The sequence below is a fragment of the Epargyreus clarus genome, unplaced genomic scaffold (genome assembly GCF_041222505.1).
Source record: "Epargyreus clarus isolate Ecla_fem2 unplaced genomic scaffold, WU_Ecla_fem_2.2 ptg000010l, whole genome shotgun sequence".
In the NCBI taxonomy this organism is placed as follows: domain Eukaryota; kingdom Metazoa; phylum Arthropoda; class Insecta; order Lepidoptera; family Hesperiidae; genus Epargyreus; species Epargyreus clarus.
In genome coordinates this window covers 12,331,500-12,351,824 of record NW_027332218.1, presented here as the reverse complement: position 1 = coordinate 12,351,824, position 20,325 = coordinate 12,331,500, and the positions used below count along the sequence as shown (strand labels likewise).

The 20,325-nt window shown below is 35.1% G+C and overlaps 1 protein-coding gene across 9 annotated transcripts in view; it reads left to right on the top strand.

The window, feature by feature from the left end:
• Positions 1-54: 54 nt before the first annotated feature.
• lap (phosphatidylinositol-binding clathrin assembly protein lap) overlaps positions 55-20,325 on the top strand; it is a 45,506-nt gene continuing 25,235 nt past the window's right edge. For 4 of the 9 annotated variants that reach the window (XM_073077487.1, XM_073077491.1, XM_073077489.1 and 1 more), the window contains exons 1-2: positions 55-340; positions 11,713-11,855. In XM_073077487.1, coding sequence (XP_072933588.1) covers positions 211-340; positions 11,713-11,855 — 273 coding nt within the window. In that variant the 5' untranslated portion in view covers positions 55-210. The remainder of the gene's footprint in view (positions 341-11,712; positions 11,856-20,325) is intronic. The other 5 variants (XM_073077490.1, XM_073077488.1, XM_073077495.1 and 2 more) reach the window with 3 other exon arrangements.

Genomic DNA, 20,325 nt, shown 5'->3' with positions numbered 1-20,325 from the left:
AGTTTTAATATGGCAAGCTGCAATACATCGTTCAAGGGGCAACATTTTGCCAACCGTAGTCAGCCATCTTGAATTTAGTATTGTGCCAGTCGGGGGGGCGGTGACATATTTTACCCGTCATCGTCCTACTTCTTTTAGTGATTTTGATAAAAGGCAAAAATAAGTGTTTTGGAGTGTATATAAGTATTTTTGTCAGGACTGTTCGAGAGGATGGCGGGGCAAACAATTAACGACAGGCTCCTTGCCGCTCGCCATAGTATCGCGGGGCAGGGATTAGCGAAATCAGTATGTAAAGCAACTACCGAAGAAATGATTGCACCCAAAAAGAAACACTTAGATTGTGAGTATTGTTTTATGCCATATAAATCGCGTTATCAGCGATAGTATGTATGTCCCCTTTCTTTCGAAGCAGCTCGTGACATTGCAGAATTACGACTCGAGTATCTTAGGTCGATAAATCTGGATTGTAACTTACGTTCTGATTTGGATAGCCGCTCAATTTCACACCGCATTACACCGCTTCATAATATCTGTGTTGTAAAGATGACACGTTTTACATAATTTTTGTCCCACGATATGGCAATCTGACACACATATCTATATTATGTCATATTATGAATAGATTGGAGGGTCGGCTGTATGTGTAAAGAGAAAAATGTACCCACTTTTTTCTGTTTATGTAAGAATTGATTACACGATGTTTGCTGATCTAACCAGTGTGTGAAGTAATAGATCAAAGATGCTATTTTGCAATATAACTAAGAGATTGAACATTACTGATGTTTTGATTTTTTTGTCTGTATAGGTACTAACCATACCTTATAATACATAATATACATGTTACACTAAGAACATGTGCTAATGACCACATTTAGGCTGTAGTACAAATTATTTATATGTTCAGAAATGTGTCTGTAATATTATCTATATAGTCCAATTAAAAAAAGGGGTACAAAAATAGGATATACAAAAAAATTAAAACAATTGATAAAAATACTTCCTACAACAGTACATAATTCCAATATTCTAATAGGAATATAATTTGACTAATTAGTTAGTGGCAGAAATCACTAAATTAAACATAATAGACTATATTTTTAATGTAAATAATTTCCTTAATAACTGGTATTACACTAAAATAGAGTGCCTAAAAGGATAATTTATATGAATCAATAAAATGTGTAATAACAATATTATTTTTAAAGTATTCCTGCTTAACCCAATATGGTTTTAACTGCAATTTAAAAGGCAAAACCTCTCCATGCCACATGGATATTTACACACATGTTAAGACTCATTCTTAAAGTGTCCCTTATTATTCTGTTATAATTATATCCAGTCCCATGGATTGATCTCCTTAGAAACACTCTTAAATAAGTGCCCTAGTAATTAAATCTACTACTGTTACAGATACCTGATTTAATCTTTAAATGATAATAATAAGTAAAGTGAATAATAATAATGGCTGAAAAATATATATAAAACCAGCTGTATTATTTTAATGTTAAAGACCTTTGCAAGTATTCATTAAAGACTTTTTGCATTCTAAGCACTAATCAGTGCATTTATATACAAAGTATTTAATAAAAATCGAATTAACAGACCAAACAACTCTTGGCTATTATTATTTTTAGATGTTAGAACTCTTTGTGGTTCAACTCCAGAGGGACGTCTCCCACACCCCTTTTACTGAATAATAACAGCAATTTTAAGCACAATACATACAGCATAATTATCCGAGTCATTCAAACTTAGATTTAAAAAAAAGCTCTAATTAGCATAATAAAAACGAAGAGAACCAACTTTAAATATGTTGAACTCTCTGGTAATAATTGTTTTAATAATTAGTTTAGAATGGCCAAAACATTTATCATGAACATTATAGCAAGATTTTCATTAAATTAAACAAATTTTATTAAAAATAGTATTATACCTACTTGATATTTCCTGCAATTAAATAATTCAATTTAAACATTCAACTATTTTAACATAACGCAGAATTTTAATGGGTAGTATTATTTTAAAATTTCGTATGCTACTTCAGACTATAAAAAAAATAAAAATTGATATATTGCTATAATATTCATAGTGAAGCACAGAAAAGTTAATACAGAATTATCAGAATTCAGAACTCAGCTTAACATATACCATACGTAAAATCAGCTCAGCAACACAACATATCAATATTTACACTTTGTAAATGTAATACACGCATTATATAACATGACAACAAATTTACATTATACATAACACTTTTATCTGCAACTAAAGTGACCTCTAAATATACAAGTGGAGTGGCCTGTTGAGATGACTCATAACAAATTTAAATGTCTGCCAGCCTGTTATTTGACAACCAAATTTTATTTGCACAACATAATTTTGTATCTGTGCTACAAATTTCTAATGAAATTGATAGGATTGTTGTAATAAGTAAATGTAAAGTAGAAAAATAAAATAATTGTCGCCCATGAGGCTTTGATATAGAAGTAGCGTGTGCCCCTGAAGGTATGTGGCCACTGCTGCCCATACACATCTGTTATTAAACACAAAATAGGATTGGAGTCCTACCCTACCTGAGGTCGGCCACAGTTGCATTGTTACCTGAAGAGTAAGTAAGAATGCCTCATGTAATTATCCCTTCCTGATCTTAACTTTGAAACAAGTCCACAGCAGCGCTTAGTGCTGCTGTTTATGTAGTAAGTCAGAGTTAGCATAAAATTAAGCTATCACTATCTGAATGGTTGGCCATAGTCGATGCTACTACTCGTACCATTCTAATCTCATAAACAAATGTATTAAAAAAAGTTTAGTCAAATACAATTCATGCTGAATCATTGTTAAACTTAAAGCTTAATTTCAAAGCTTTATCTCCAGCCTTAGCTGCAACTGTAAATGTGCCGAAATGCGTAATTCCCATGAAAAATAAAAATGTGTTATCTATGAGGAAAATTATTTATAAATTAATTTGTATTAATATAAGTGAATAAGTATTGTTAATGCGTATGATATGCACGCAGTACTGTTATTATATTTGTTAAAAGTAAATACCTAATTGAACACTCTGGTATTAGTAACAAAGTATAATGATGATAATCTAAAGCTAATATTACGTATTATTGCTCTTATAGTTTCAAGTTTTGCTTGAAATTTATTTAAATACTTTGAAGCACTGCCACACCTATTTCTGCCTCATAACAGCAATGTTAAATGCTGCTGTGCTCTGGTTTGAAGTGTTTGGTAAGGGAAACATACTTTTCTGAAGCGTTCCAGCTTAGTCCTGAGGACTAACCTCAGGGTGACTAACCTCAGGTAGGAATATCTAATCCTATCTGGTGTTGATTACAGATGTCCATGATGATGGTAAGTGGCTATTGCCGCAATAGCTACTTACCATCAGGTAAACTGCATACTCGTCTTCTACTTCTATATTATAAGAAAAAAATAACCTAATCAAGACTAGCATAGTGGCTGATAAAGTTTAATAAGCTTTTTAGTAATCTGATGGTAGGATGAAGATATTAGCTAGCGAGTATCAAGTCATAATGCTCTTTATAGATCCATGATTTAATTATTGGGTCTACACTGCGTCACCTCGTATATCTGTCTCAATGGGGGTGGATATTCTTATGTCTGGCCACGCGATATTAGACGATCTGCATACAATGCGATATTCTACTTAGATTACGTAAATAATAAAAGGTTCATAAGTATTTCATCCATACGTATTACCCAACATCTATTAAAGGTTTACTTTGACTTTTTTCGAAATAAAAATTCTAATTCTATTGGAAAACAAACACTTGTGCATGCTTCTAAAATGATAATCAAACCATTTAAGACCAAAATTCTGGTAATAATAATGTTAAATCCGTTTTAAGGGAAGTCGCATACGGAAATGTGTTGTAAATAAAAACGAAAGTAATAATTTTGACACGACGTGTCGACACGGCCATGTGTTTTGGACATCCGATCTGATAAAAATACCATACACATAATAATTACGTTTTTGTCTGTTTATACAACGGATTACGATATTGGATGGACCATGTTATATGACTGTATCGTCTGTATTTTTTGGCTGCACTAATATTTAACGTAGTACTTAGGTGGTCGACCTAATGTTGTTTACGTTCTTTGGAATTGTCTTAAATAAGAAATACAGACTGCTATGACATCTACATCGGTCGAGAGACCACCACATCACCGTCACTTCCATCTCTACCCTATAGCGGCAGTATGCAACCACTTAAAACTCAAAAGCTTATATCAGCGATGCAAAACATTGTTGAAGGGGGTAATGAGGCAAAGGCGGGCTTTCCAACTTTTCCTCAGGGGAAGCGATGAAATCGATCTGTAAGTAGAGTCCTGTTTTAGTTTGGTTTAGTGACAGGTTTTCACGAGCTGCAAGAAACTTAACGTCACCAATTAAGTCACCTTGAAACTGGACTGAAAATTTTGGCAACAATTCATTTGTTTGATACATATTATTTACACTGATAAAAACGTAATCTGACACAAATCCGAAATTTATATTTTGGACACGTGTCGTTTAATACACATGTTTTTGACATCCAATCTGTTAGAGACATATGCTTATTGTTTGTTGCGATTGTAGCGAAACACGATAAACGGGCGGACAGCGCCGCTTCCTGTGTTATCTGTGTGATAGCTCCGCCGGCAGGGCTGCCGGAAGAGAAATTATAACTTTGTAATCTGCCTTTGGTCGGACACAGCGCGTTGTTTCTTTGCGATCAAATGATTTCGGAGTCTGTAAACGGAATAGACTGAGAATTAGGGCGACTATGGGTAAAATTTTCGAAGTCTACGGTTTCGTAAATCAGTGGTAAAAATAAAGTATAGATTCGTCTATACGAAAATTAATACTCGGAGACTGCTCGTACTATAGATATGTTTCTTTTTTAAATAGGTCTAATGAATTGAAACTTTAGGGATATCACATTTATTTAACAGAGTTATGAAAAAAATCGGTGCACATGTATGCATGGGAACCTAAATAATATTTGCGTAGCGAAATTTTCAAAAATGTCAAGGTTTCCAAAATACACTTCTATAAAGAAGTATCGTAAATCGTAATCATATAAGTTAATAGTCGATGAGATATGCGCTTTAAAATTCGTTTTATTGGAATTAATTAAACGATTTTAAATTGAAGGTTACATAAAATATAAGAGGTAAGGAATGTCGCGAGAGAAAAAATACTACGCTTAAATAATTGCTTAAATTATAAGAAAAAATGTAGCTCGTGTACTTCTTGGCAACTCTAGTTGGCAAGAAGCTGAGCGCATTAGGCCGTTTCCGAGGGGTGCTGACGTGGCGGGGAAACCCGGCGCCAAGTCTAGTCATAGCTGGGGTCACCTAAAGTGTTACATAGTTTGAAACAGTGTTTCTCAAAGTGGGCAATAATGCTCCCTCGTGAACGCTATAGCGAACGGTATCGTTGAAGTTTTGAGGCAATGGTTAATTTGTGTTTTATTAAATATACGAAGTTTTGGAGGTTGGCGAATTGCGAGGCCTCTTTTTCCAGGCAGAAATATAAACTTTCTTATTTAAGAGACAGGATATTGGTATAATATTGTTTTTCGCCGACCTTACAGTGGCTTTAGAAAATCATTAATACCAAAAGAGGGCGATACGAAATAAGTTTGAGAATCCTTAGTTTAAAAGGACTTTACCACATGGTAAAGCCCTTTTAAAGGTAAAGAATGAACAGTCATTTCCTGTTAATTTATTATAGCTGTCCTCTATGTACCTAATGACAGTAGTCTATAATCATTTGTATTGTAGGTAGTTTTACGTAACTATTCTTCGGCTAAAATTGCAGTTTCTCAACTTTATCTCCCTTGGGACATGAAATACAGCTTAGCCTAGTTTCGAATTTAACTTATCGCTTTGGAAATTATTATTATTGTCGTAATAAAATATTTTATTTTTAGTCACATAAGGGGTTGCAATACTTTTTATATTGCGGAGAATCCGTTATATTATCCCACAAATAGGGGAGCCTTAAAATATACAACAACCTTCCTTGGGAATTGATACAGAGTTACAGACGGATACAAAGACGTCAACTAATAACGACACTCAATAAAATAATACAACGAATTCATTATATTTTTATGGACGGACAAAATACTATGTTCTAGGTAACATACAACAAAATATTTACTCTGTTTCCTCGCAAGATTTATGCTAACTACTCAGACCTGGCCGCAAGCTAACTGAAGTTAACTAAGTGCGGTTAGATCGCCTAAACTTTGTTATATTGTCGGGGAGTGTAATAGCAGGGGGATTAATCAGATCTGTCGTGTTTAGTTTCTCTACTTTATCTCACTATCTACACTTACCTTTTATAACAATTACTTAATCTATATTGAGTACACAACTGACAATTTACTGTAGAATACGATGAGCTTTAAATTTTATCATAAACCTTTCACATGTCCACACTACACACTATAAGTCGAAAATAGTATTATTATTAGTTTATTACCTTTGATAGTCTCTGCTATCAAAGGAAAAAAATGAAATTAAAAATAATATTTATCTGCTATGAATAATCTGTATTTACATGATAGACACTTGTATTTAAATAGTGATCTGTATTAAATCAATCAATTTAATTAAATCATTATTTCCTTCATTACGTGGTATACGTATAATCAGTAATTGCGATGATAAATTAGAATGTCGCTTTCCTTGCACACAAGATGAGTGAGATTGTCGCATTATCCATGCTTTCCATATAATGACACTAAGAAAGTCACCAAAACTAAGGCTCTATCTTACTAGAGGTCATAGCGACTAGAGCCACTAAATAATATTACTGTGGGCTTGAACTTGATCCAATTGACGGATAATGGTCATTGCGGTTTATTGTAATAGTTGTTTTATTTGTGCCATAATGTCATCATGCTGTGAGCATAATGGTCCATGTTCTATGACGTTTATAGCCTCGTTTTCACTTCGCTCTATGTTAGGATAACGATGCAAGCGTGGCTCGCGGACGCGAAAATTAGGCAGAGAGTTTAAAGTTAAAATAAAGAATAATTTATAAAATATGTAGTAAGATTTTTGAGCTCTCATTTTTACATATTGTACCAAAATGACGGGGTAAATCCAACAAGCATAAATACTATGAATAAAAAGGTACCTATCATCAGATTACCTAAATAATATAATTCAATAGCAAAAATCGACTGCTTAAAAATATAACCTCCCCCACGATAAAGATGAATCCAAAGAAAACTCATTTTAAAATCCGTAAAGCCGTTAAGGCTGTATGGTGTGCCAAATAATGAGACATACATTTATAGGTATCATCAGTCTCCCTTACAGCTTCAAACCAGAACACAGAAGCGCTTAGCACGTTATTAGGCAGAAATAGGTGTGGCAGTGGTGCCGCCGGATTCGAACCACAAAGGGTTCTACCACATTCAAAAGGGTGTAACGACGTATCAATCGTGGACTTTAAATTGTAATCTTCTTTTTTAATGCCCATCTTTACTCAATTTAGTCGCTCCTTCAATATAAAGTTTGATCAGAAATATCGGAAAACCCAGGCGTCCATTGGGAATTCCTCGCCGAATTTATATCCTTGCGACTTTGCGACGTGATCCTTCAATTTGTATTCATAAGTATCTTCTTGCTAGTCGCCATTTACAATAACTGTTTATTTAACATCTTCTATTTAGACAGGCTAAAAATACTAAATCGTACCTACGGCTAATATATTATTTTCTTACGTTTTTACGTCGATAAGTATTTAAAACTTGTTGAGGACGTTCTGGACGGTTTGATAACACATGTTGGCTACTATCTTTCTTATAACTTCCTCATTGGAATAAGGAGGTATGGGGTATGCTCAAGAGCCAAGACCTTCAATTGTGGAAAGATACTCGAGGAGTGGAACACAAATATGACAATCTATAAGTTAGGGTGCTTTCAAAGTATTATTGAACCGTTCGGAGTTTTAATTGTGATTTATTTGCTTTCATGGAGTATATAACGTGTATATGTTTGTGTAGCAGAAATACAGTTTTCAGTATCTTAGGTCTCTACGTCAAACCCAGTAAGTATATGTTCTTCATTAGACACCACAAACTTTACGTATTTCATATTCTTAAATAGAAATTGTAAGATCTGTGAGACATTTTTTTGTAAATAATAAAGTGTGTATGTGTCAGTCAATGTCTAGTTGCTAAGTTTATTTTAGATACAAAATTACACGAATACGAAAATTGTCACTTTAAAATTCTCGATCGTCCTGTTTTTATAATGAAAGAAGGGGAGAAGCTAAGAAGGGGACATGTTTTTATAATAATGGAGGGAAAAATGCCAGAGAGGGAAATGTTCCAGACGCATAATTCGATTTTAATTTTCAAACGAAACGCTAAGTTATTGCATGTTGTGTACTTTTTTTTAAATTCGTAGTACTTAGAAATATTAAAAAAAATGTACAGACATTTACTGATATGCATAGATGTCGTAAATATGTAGAAAAAATAAATTGAGTGAAGCCGTTTTCGAAATTCGTAATTTTGTTTGTCCTTATTTCATACGCTGTTAACGATATATCATGTATAGTTGCAAAACATTGGCCATAAAAATGTATAAGGAGTTATTTATAGATATGGAAATCCCAAATTGGCGTTGCCTAATCATTTTTTATGTAATTCTAATTTATTCTGCACAGTACCTCTACTATTCAATATACTAAGTGAAGAATGTGTGAGAATGTGTTTATTATAATTTTTTGCTTGTCAACTTTCCTACTTAGAATTTCTCTATTAAACTTGGGCTGTTCTTTACGACTATTTGCATTTATTTATGCAATATCTATTTATTACGTCTCCATTGTAAGTATTGTATTGTTACAAATACCGTTTTATGTAAGGGACATTTTTGATCTTACCTTAAGGGTCAAATTTATATCGAGGGTCCAGATGAAAAGTATTACTTTCCGTTCGTAAGCAAGATTGAACCCTTTTGCTCTTAGACCTTCGACGGCAGTCAACGTTTTTCATTGGGAAAAGGAATTTCCTAGTCTACCCTGTAAATCTGATAACGAAAATTCGGATTTAGTCTGAAAGTTCTTGGAAATAGTTTGACATTATGACCCGATAAATTCAATGTGAAATTGAATTGATCTGAAGGACTTAAGGCTATATAATTTAAGGTTTAGCTGTCAAATCATTCTTCGTCAGGCTCATCCAAGAGAAAATAGATGAAAAGGTACCAAAGCCTGAAATTTTAGATGAAACGAGTAATTTCTTGCATAAAGCATAACATGCCATATCAGGCCATCTGGAGTCACAGAATAGTCTTTACGTGCCTACTTATGAGACTAAATAGCAGTGATAGCCTATTTTATTCATTGGTAAAGTCGGTCTCTCAATTAAAGGGTACGAAGTTCAAATCTCACGCACGCACCTGATTTTCAATTAATGTACTTTCTTAAATAGAAGGAATGTTGGAATATTTTGTAGGCCTGGAAGTTGTTAAAAAAGTCTGCCAATTCGCACTTGGCAAACGCAGTCCAATATGACCTAAACCGCTCTCACCCGAGGAGACCCGTCCTTAGCTGTGAAACAGTAATGGATTAACGAATACTAGACATTAAAGTCTATGAACCATAGAAAGCTTCTGTATTTACTAATACAAAATATAGGTACTAAATCATATCCGGAACTCGCAGCCGTTTTTCATTGAAGGACGAATATTTTAAGACCATTGTATTGATTACACAGGCACTGCTTCAACGACGCGTACATTCGCACTGTTTTTATGGTCGTTATAACCATGTTCTCGTTTTGGGTGGTTATAGCCTTGATGATGAACCCTAAAGACAATACTATCGCTTTACATACTCTATATCTGGAGTTCTGGATACCATCCTTTTACATTATGTATATCTGGAATTCTGGATGCATCTAACAATAGTTACATCGACTTACTTTTTTTTTCCAATGGCGGTTATCGTTAAATTTAATAAAATAAACTGAAATGTATTAGAATTGTAGTGCAAGTTATTGGTGCAATGCCTACTTCTTCTGGATAAAAAATAAAATATTCATGAAAAAAGAAAAAGCAATTAACGAGTGCCAATCAAAAAATAATCTAAATAATTATCTAAAGAAAAAAATATACGCTTTTAAAACAAACTTAAAAGTAGAAAATAATGGTAACGAAAATCGTGTGGCATTATCTATATAGAAAGAGGGAGTACTTCGCGATATAAATAATTTTAGTGTGATTGACCCAGTCTTGTACGAAGGATACTTTCAATTTAAGATATTTGACCTGCAGTTATCATGTGGAGGTGTCTCGTAATTCAATAACAAGTGAAACCAGAGGGTTCAGTAACCTATAATTTGTTCAACTCCGTACATATTGATAACTTGCAAGGTGTTCAACGAATTGTTTTTACAATCTAAGGTTAAATAAAGTAAATATCAGAGTGCAAAGCCAGTTCATTATAAAGATTACGACTTTTTATATACTGGATGCAAATTTGGTTTGTTTTTTTAAGATCTTCTATAAGTTACGTTAAAACTAGTTTGTAGATTTTCGATAGTATGGTTTTTTTGTACGTTCTTAGTAACCTTTTGCCTATATATGTGTGAGGTTATCATGATGTTCTTATGCTTAAGTTTTAGTAGAATTTTGGATAAGACTTTATTTTGATGCTATGTTAGAAGTTATACTTATATACTATGTACAAACTTAGTCCCTTAGAGAGGTAAATGCAAGTTTGATTAGCTTTCGGTAGATATACATTTACCCAGGCGACAGTTATTACTGAATGCAGTCGGCCTTCCTCTATTACTTACATAATTATGAGGACAATTCTAATTATTTAAAGTCACAGATTTTTTTTCCCATTTTAACTCCCTATTTTGTGTCACATTTTATCCCCTATTTTTCGTATTTAATCAAAATCAAATATTACATACCTATTTTGATTAATTTATTTTAGTTTAAAAAAACTTATGCTGGCATTGATAAACTCAAAGTACAATTTAGATTTTAGTACAATATAATTTTAAAATTTTCTTGTCTTAGGAGACTTCAAGTATAAATCATTGTAAACACTAGGATTCTTTAAATCGTTTAGTCATCATGCCTACATAACTTATATGCCATCGGATCCGTTTATTTAAATAACGAATTCATAATTCCTAGTATTTAGTTTGGATAAGATGATTCAGTACATTCTCTCACACGTCATGTTTCTCCACCCGTATACGATCCGAAGATGCCTGGACGTGCGGGTTAGTGGCCAACAATAATGTGGATAAAGTCACCCGAATACTTTCAAAATGAGTCATCGCCAAAGCACCGATACTCCTAAGAGTCGAGTAAATCTTAATCAAAAGATGATTCGATAGCAAAACACTTCAATTAAATGCCGAGTACGTGATAGTAAAACTAGTTTTTTGCGAAGTGAAATCGAAATTCGACCATATTCGTTATAGAAAATTCCGGGATCATTTATTGATAGCGTAGCTCTTATCTCTGTTCCTTTATGTCTCGGAAACAATAAACAAATTATTATAATAATAAAGTAATTTCAATTGCGTAATGAAAAACGTAATTTTAGTAGCTCTAATTTTTTGTGAATTTGTAATTCGCCGCTACCACACGTTGGTCAAAATATTATTTGTCTTATTAACGTAAAATATTATTTTCCAGATCTAGTCCACTGCACAAACGAGCCGAACGTGTCGATACCACAGCTGGCCAACCTCCTGGTGGAGAGGACGCAGAACACCAACTGGGTGGTGGTGTATAAGGCCCTGATCACAGTACACCATCTACTAGCGTACGGGAACGAGGTGAGTTGCGTGTCACTTGTTGTCATCACTGTACGAATGTTGTAACTGTTAACTTTTCTTTAGGATCGCGGCAGACATGTTACTTTTAGTATAGGCGATCGACAATTTAGCTAGATGCAGCAATCAAATGCTATTCCCGGCCATGTTTGAACGCCAGTCGCGCCTGAACGCGAAAAACGCAACAGTCGCTAAAATGCGCGTTTTCGTTAGTGTGACGCAGATAATTACCAAAACGTAAGGCAGCTCGATGCAATTGCGACTAAATGAGAAACGCGGATTGCAGATACTGAAAGTAGCTAGTCTACTAAAGCTCTTACATAACTTTAATGGTAATGAAGAACCAATGTATTGATCAAACTCATTTTGCATTTGAAATTAAATATTTGATTGCTAAAGTTCCCATGCAATTATGATGCAGTCGATATATCTTAATTCATTGAAGTCGTGTACATTAACTGCAATATTGATTAAGTAGTGCATTTAGACTGCAAAACGCAGACGGTCTGCAGAGAGTTGTATATACGTCCACGCATGAGTGCGCCCACACGGGCTTCCTAATAGTACATTACAATACGAGGACGAAAAATTTTTTTCTGACAAGTGTGAGTTTGCAGGCCGAGCCGCAGGCGAGGACTGCAATCACACGAGTCAGAAAAACATTTTTCGTCCGCGTGTTGTATAAAATTTTATATTACGGGGTCGGAAATGGGGGTTTTGCGCACGCGAAGCGTGCGTAAAACGTCAATTTACGCACGCCGTGATATAAATGAATTACGAGGCATTTCAATTAGTCCTTTAATAATAGCTGTCCAAAATAGACCTACATTACTGCCGCATATGCTTGCATTGCTATTTTGGTCTGTGATTACACTCTGGTAGAATTCTTCGTAAAGTCCATTGGCAATAATGACAATTTCATTTCAATGCACCCTATTGTTAATGCTTGTAGGTGGTAGAACCCTCTGTGGTCCTACTTCAGCGGCCCCACCGCCACACCTATTTCTGCTTAATAACAGTTCTAAGCACTTCTGTTTTCCGCTTTGAATGGTGTAGTAAGGGAGATACTTTTCCGAAGCATTTTTAACTTAATCCTCGGGGGTTACCGGGATATCGGCGCATCTGTGGCCAGCCTCAAGTAGAAATTTAATATTGTGTGGGGTTGATTACACATGTTCATGGGCAGTAGTAACTTACCATCACGTAGACTGCATGCTCGTCTGCTACTCCTATATCATATAAAAATGCATTTGATCGAATTTAGTTAGATTTCGACTCATTCGTACGAGTCAACTGCAGCATTAAAATTCAGTCTTAGAAAAAATAATTTGTGGAGTTACGTAGAGCTTCTCAACTACTGATAACTCATGTTAATAATATGTTAAAAATAGGCTTTACATATTTGAAGGCCGCAATTTAAATTCTACATATAAAACACCTATTGTCTAACCTTCCGGCGTCCGGTGTTGCCTACAGATGCCTGACGATTAAACCACGTAGTAACAAATCTAGGTATCTATCTAATACAAGCTTCGTCACCACCAACCCATTACTGTCCCACTGCTGGGCACAGGTCTCCTCTCAGACTGAGAAGGATTAGGCCATAATCCACCGCGCTGGCCAAGTACGTATTGGTAGAAAAGTTTTTACAGATTTCTCAGGTATGCAGGTTTCAGCAAGTGATAATTGATTTCAAATAAGCACATAACTTTTGAAAAATCGGAGGTGTTTGAACCAGAGCCGGGAGTTGGAACCTCGGAGCCCTCGATCAAGAAGCCAAGTTTCCTAACCACTAGGCTATCACTGCTATAATACAAGCTTATTTCCGCGATTCGCTTAAGTTTTTGTGACTTTTCTATTGATGATGGCAATACAAAGAATAGGCTGTAAATAAGAGTTTTTATAGCACTCTGTGACCTAAACCCGCATTTTAGCCACGCATTTCTGTGTCCAAAGTAGCCGATTTTTACACCGTACGAATATTAATACACTACCCTCACAGTTGAAAAAAATAAACATAGCTATGAACGTTTCATACTTTTAAATGCCATTTAAAAATTAAAAGTGAGTAATGAGTATTTGGTTTAAAGCTATAATTATTTTAATATTTTATTTTGGACGTATTTATAAATATTTTTGCCATTGTGTACATACTAAGCAATAGCATCACTATAAGACTAACTATTGGGCTTTATCGAATTTTATTGTTTGTTATGACAGTGTTTGTTTTATTTTCGCTACACACCATAGTAGGAGATATTTAAATTAGGAATCGTTATCAAAATTAGGCATAATACTACTCCAGTAGAATCTGGACTAAGCGACCTATTTGGTGTCGTATTTGTGGCATTCGGATTATCTAAAATTTGGACAATTGAGTTTATGAAGAAAAGCTATTTAAACCGATTTAGGAAGGTGATGTTTTTCGACTATATGTTTGTTACGTATGTATTTTTCATTCTTTGGCAAACTCAAACGACTTCATTAATTTTGATACATGATGTGTCGCTGAATTCGTCTAAATTGTGGCGATAACATAGGTTATATTTTTAGCAACCGGGTTTTTGTTTTTTATAGTAACTATTTTGTTGCGATTTGGCGACTTTCCGCAATTTAAATGCACAAGTCACACAAAATGTGGCTGATCTGTAAGGGTTATTACAAAGTTACTTGTTCACGTTTCACAATCCGAACAATCGCGAATATTTATAACTAAGGTCCGGATAATCGATTTTCTACTGTATCACTAGTATTTTTTATGTATTAGTACATTATGTGATTGCTTATCATATGTTTCTTTAATACGCCTGTATGTAGCCTAAATGGCTTGATAGATTTCGACGTATGTGTGGTGTTAGATTTGTCTTTATCACAAGTGCAGAATAATTACTAAATTTTCTAAATTTCAATGGTTTTGGTTGTGTCACATTTTTATTGCTTTTTTAGTTCATAATTTTTAGTTTCAATCATTTATAAGTTTCAAAATAATTATCATATTTTTTCATATTTCTTCAAAAGTATAAGCGGGTTTATGTCACACGAGCTATAAAATAGTATACGATACTTGTGACAAAAGTAGCCTATTATCTGCACGGCGTTTAGCACCCTCGCTGCGCTCGGGCGCTAACTTCACGCCGTGCAAAAATAGGCTACTTTGGCCACGCGTATCGTAATGTACTATTATACTTATTCTAAATATTTTATTTATTTTCATTCTAACTGTTCTGTTATTGAAGCCTTATATCTCAGACTAGCCTAGTTCCAAGATCCGTGAAGATAAAAACTCGCTTCCAATATCTATTGTTAAGCTAATAGTACATAGAAAATGAAAAATATGTGAAATAAAATTTTATGTAGAGTTAAAATAAAGGAAATGCTTGCTTTAATAAATTCTCCTTCTTTGTCGTTGCACTCTTACCATAGCGGTTGTGGTCATCATGTTTCTTGTGTCATCTTTCCTCAGGGCCTGATGTAGTTCGCCTCACGATGACTCGCTATTTCTCGCGGCTAGTAGATTTTCTGGTGCACTCATGCAATGCCGCCCACAGCTGATTTGATTTGGTCAGTCCGTCTCGTGGGTGACCTTCCTAGTGCTCATTAAAATCTACATATTTTTTTATGTAGAGTTTATTAAAGCCTATGTCTGAATTACGACCTCAACATAGAAGTTCTATTATAGATATGTGTTATTCAAAAATATTTTCAATCTTCGTGTTAGGCATTGAGAGCATCGTGAGGAACTTAACTTATTCATAAATTTCTCCAAGTAATATTTATGAAGTCTCGGATCATCAAGCATTTAGTTTTAGGCCTAAATTCTCATTCTGAGCAGTGACCCGTAAAATAGTAGATTTTAATGGGTTGAATGATGACATGATACAATTAAGGACTTGAGTAATTAATTATGCTCCTATTGTCATCTCAGTATTTTTGCCATTCCAATGAAAGCCTTCACATATTTCTGTGGTACTTTAGGTATATAAGGTTTGCTGAGGTAATGCTTGAGTTAAATCGTACGACTGAAATATAAGACTTATTGGGCCATGTTTTTAAAAGTGGCAATACACTTTAATTATTTTCAACGAATGGTTTTGATCTTGCTTATTTTAAAAATAGTGGCAAATTTAGCCAACAATTTCAGTCTTACAGTTTTACTTCATAAAGTATCCGAAATAGCAAGAATCATCATCATCATCATCATCAATAAATTACTATCTCACTGCTCGGCACGTGTCTCCCGTCAGCGTGAGAAGGATTAGTCCACCGTACTATCCGAGTGCTAATTAACACAATTTGAGGACTTCTTATTTTAAGATCTCTCAGGTATGCAGGTGTCGTCACATTATTTCTTTCACCGTTACCTAAAGAGGAGATATATTACAAAGTGGTCTCCAAGAGCCACACCCGTACCTTCACGAACCAATTGATATATTTTCAAACATATCGATTGCATATAATCTTCGCGCACATTCATCCCAATAGGTTTCCCTCACGCCAACCAATCGTGGCACACCGAAATAGTCCCTCATGTGAGGTGATACTATCGGTAATAGCGTGACCAGTCCTTATAGATAAACTATCTTGCCGTATGTACAAAAATAGCAATCCTTTATTGACACAAGTGGCTACATTGATGGCATATATCTACGATGTATATACGATTGTTTTATATCAACCATAAAGTAAATACATTTTCATACATATGACACTTGAAATGAAAATGGAATACGTTGACGCTATTGTAGTAGATTCTCTTTTAGACCTTGAAATACATAGGACAGAAAACTTCATTCATGTAGGTCACATACATAACAACTTTCAGTCGAAGTAAAGTAATTGAATAATATCAATTTTAATCTTAATGATCTTCAGTATAGATTTGGTATAAGTAGTACCCAACAGGGTTTTCAGATAGTATAAATGGATAAAAACATTGTGTTGTATCATCTGCCACCCTTTTTTGTCCCACTGCTGGGAACGGATCTCCGTTCAACGTACCAGGGTTTCGGCCATCCACCGCGCTGGCCATGTACAAATTGTTAGGTTTAACTTACCCCTTGTTGCGGGCAGCAAGAGTGGGAGCTCGAACCGTCCAGTAAGCGACCCCGGGAAGGACGGCGGTGTGTGTGGTTGCATACCGTCGTGAACACCAGATGGTATGGGAGGAGCGAAAAATGCTCTCCCAGGGCAGAATCCGATCGGGGCATCGCGCTTGGAGGACTGGTTGTGTTCCGTCGGAGATCCCGGAGTTCTCCAACAAGCGTTGAGGACGGTTACCGAACGGGTTTTAGTGCGATAAAAAATCCCACATAACCCGGGGTCGCTCCCACGTCGTCCACCTTGTGAAGTTTTCCCCTTCAAAAGGTACCCGACGACCCTCGTAAAGAAAAAAAAAGGTTTAACTCACCCTTGAGATCGTTTGTTTTAAAGATCTCTCAGGCGTGTTACTTCCCCCACGAGGTTTTTCTTTAATTGTATAATTTCTTTTCGTACTGGCAACCCTGAGGTCTAATGCGGAACTTATACTTAGAGGTCAGGTTATCATTGTTTTTGTCAAAATACCACAAAAACATGTTTATCTTTAGTGATTTAAGTTAAATCTGTATAGAGGATAGCCAAACCTTGTTGGATTTGGCCATGGTAGTATTGAATTTAAAAATATCGATTTCTAGCTTAATCTAGTTTCAGTTGCGAATGACGAACGCAGTAGTTTTGATATTCAGATTCAACACCAAATAGGATCAGTGTCCTCGGCATGAGATCGGCAACAACTGCTTTTCTACCTTTGAGGACTATGTCCGAACCCTTATGATATGTATAGTCTCTCTACACCCTTGAAACCGCAACACTTCTGTTATAGGACAGAAACAGGGGTAGCGATGGTGTCTCTTTGGTTAAAAAAGAAGGGATCAGAATCAGGTAGTCTGCAAGCTCGTTTGCTACATCTATACTATAAATAATTATAGTTTAAAAACTAAAAACCACGCTAAAATAGCACAAGAAAAATCGTTAATCCTGATTCCTGACGATCCTGATGAGCAGAATGGAATAAAATCATTAAAATCGTGTATTTTCATCGGTTCTTGATAATTGTTCAAAATTTTAAATTAATCGGACTGTTCAAAGTGGGTTGAAATGGAGTTCAAAGATTCCGTTACATACATTCATACATATATAGATACAACTCAAGCAAATAAAAGCGTGTTGAAAATGAAAACTATTTTCAATATGATATGATTTATCAAAACCATCCCAGTGGTATGTTTCTGTTTGCATCCACCCACGCGAGATACGTGACGTGAACGGCGAACCGCGCCGCCTCCAGTTAGGCTTATTGATTTTTTTATTTTTAGTAATAACCATTACGTTCTGGGTAAAGAGAAAATACTGTTGATCAGAGAATTAGGCAATCGTTTCGGTGCTTACGAGTTTGTATTACATTTAAGGCAACTTATGTGTTTAGATAACGTTTTCCATACTTATATCTATAAACTTGCCAATTCGCTTTGAGAGGAGACCTGTGCCTAGCAGTGGGACAGTAATGGGTTGACGATGATACTTAATATCTCTACACTAAGATTCTCGTTGTTATGGTTACACTCAAAGACGAATACACACATACACACACAGAGATCCGTAACAGAAGTCTAAATTTATCATTTGGATTTCTGTCTAGCCGGGGATCGAACCCGGTAACCACTGCGTGTCAGACCGGTAGGGCGATTGATCCGGTTACCGATATGCGGAGCGTCAAAAAAAAAATGGTATATATGTGATGTGAACATTATTATGTCATGACATTTTACCCATTACGACACACAGAATAACTTTTTTCCAAGCATCAAATGTCGTAATACAATGTAACGACATACCCGAGATTTTTTGGGCTGAACTAAATCGGCCTTATTTGTATATTATGTCACGCAAAAATTCGTTTGCTTTCGTTTATTATTATTAATCCTCAATGTTGCCAAATTTTGACTACCATTTGATTGAAGTTTCATGTACGCAGGAATTAACAAATGCCGGTACGTGGTAGGCAGAACATTAGTAAGATAAATCAATCTTTTTGTTTAGAGATACGAAGTCAGATTTTTTTGTCTGAGGTCCTCAGTAATAAGATTTCATTCCGCGCAGAGAATTAATCAGCAACAATTAATGCGCCGCTTTATTGCCGACCACATTTAATTAATATTTGATAAGGAAAACGAATTGGTAACTATGTTTGGTAAATATTTCATATTTAAATACGTATATGGTTATGTACTACATTTCGCGTCCTAAGGGCCTACCACCTTCATTTAAAAACCATCATAGTTCAGGAAAGTTTTATTTTCTCCTTAAAACAGTAAAATATTCCGTCATACACAGTTCAACAAATTTAAACCCTTCTAAATTTTTCGCTTATCCATTGTATAAAACCAACTGAAATTGTCATATTTTGCTTGAAAAGTTATTTTCTGCAAAAAAAGTAAAAGTATGATTAAAATAATATTGTTTCAAGTGATGGTAGTAACCCCCCTGATTATTTTATTTAAAGGCATATTAAAGACGAAAATGCTATCATATTTGTTATTATTTAATGCCGCGTCCACACGCTTGCTTAAATCATCGCAAATTAAAACGTGTGGATAGAGCACTTGACTTGGTTTGTGTAAGTTTGCAAGCACTTTTGATGAAGGCAAACATTTGTGGAGGTTTGTGAGTTTGCGGCAAATGCCAATATGCGAACGCGGCGTAATCAAATTAAAATGTTTTCTGCATGTATGTCAGTTGGTCAGAACTTAAGTTAGATTACTTGATATCAGGTGGTCATGGTCGCATGCGGATATTAGTTAATTTAAAAAGCTTTTTGCGCCTTTTTTGACCCAATTCCCCATGTACCTAATCAGTTCTCCCAGAATATGTCAGAAATCTGCTCATTCTGTCGTGACCATGTTTTGTTCGCCATACTGGTCTGGGATGACCCAGGCTCAATCCCGAATAATATGTTTAAATGGCGCATTCATAATTCTGTTCAAAGTTTGAATTAAAACAATACCGGTCACCACGCGATAGGTTTCAAGTTAAGATTCCCGCCCTAGGGTGGATATAGTGATATAGATTGATTTAAATTAATTTTTATTTTATTCTGGGTCTGGGTGTTTATACAGTAGTGTTGTAACACGTACGCAAACAGCCACGTAGTTTGGTGATACGCGGTATTTCTGCTTCAAAGCTGCGTATTGGTGCTATGATGGATGTGTGAATATAATCCATTTAAAGTTTAACATACGTGAATAAAGTGTTTTATTTATAGCGTGTTTGTTACGGGTAAAGTGGAAACCTATACGCATAATGTTAGATAACACTCAGTTTGCTATTACGTCATGATCGATCGTGCGTAGACAGATTCCCTTTCTTCCCGTGGGTGCCTTAAGGGGATCACCCTATATAAGGCCTCTACACCATAAAGGTCTTTTATCGACAAGAT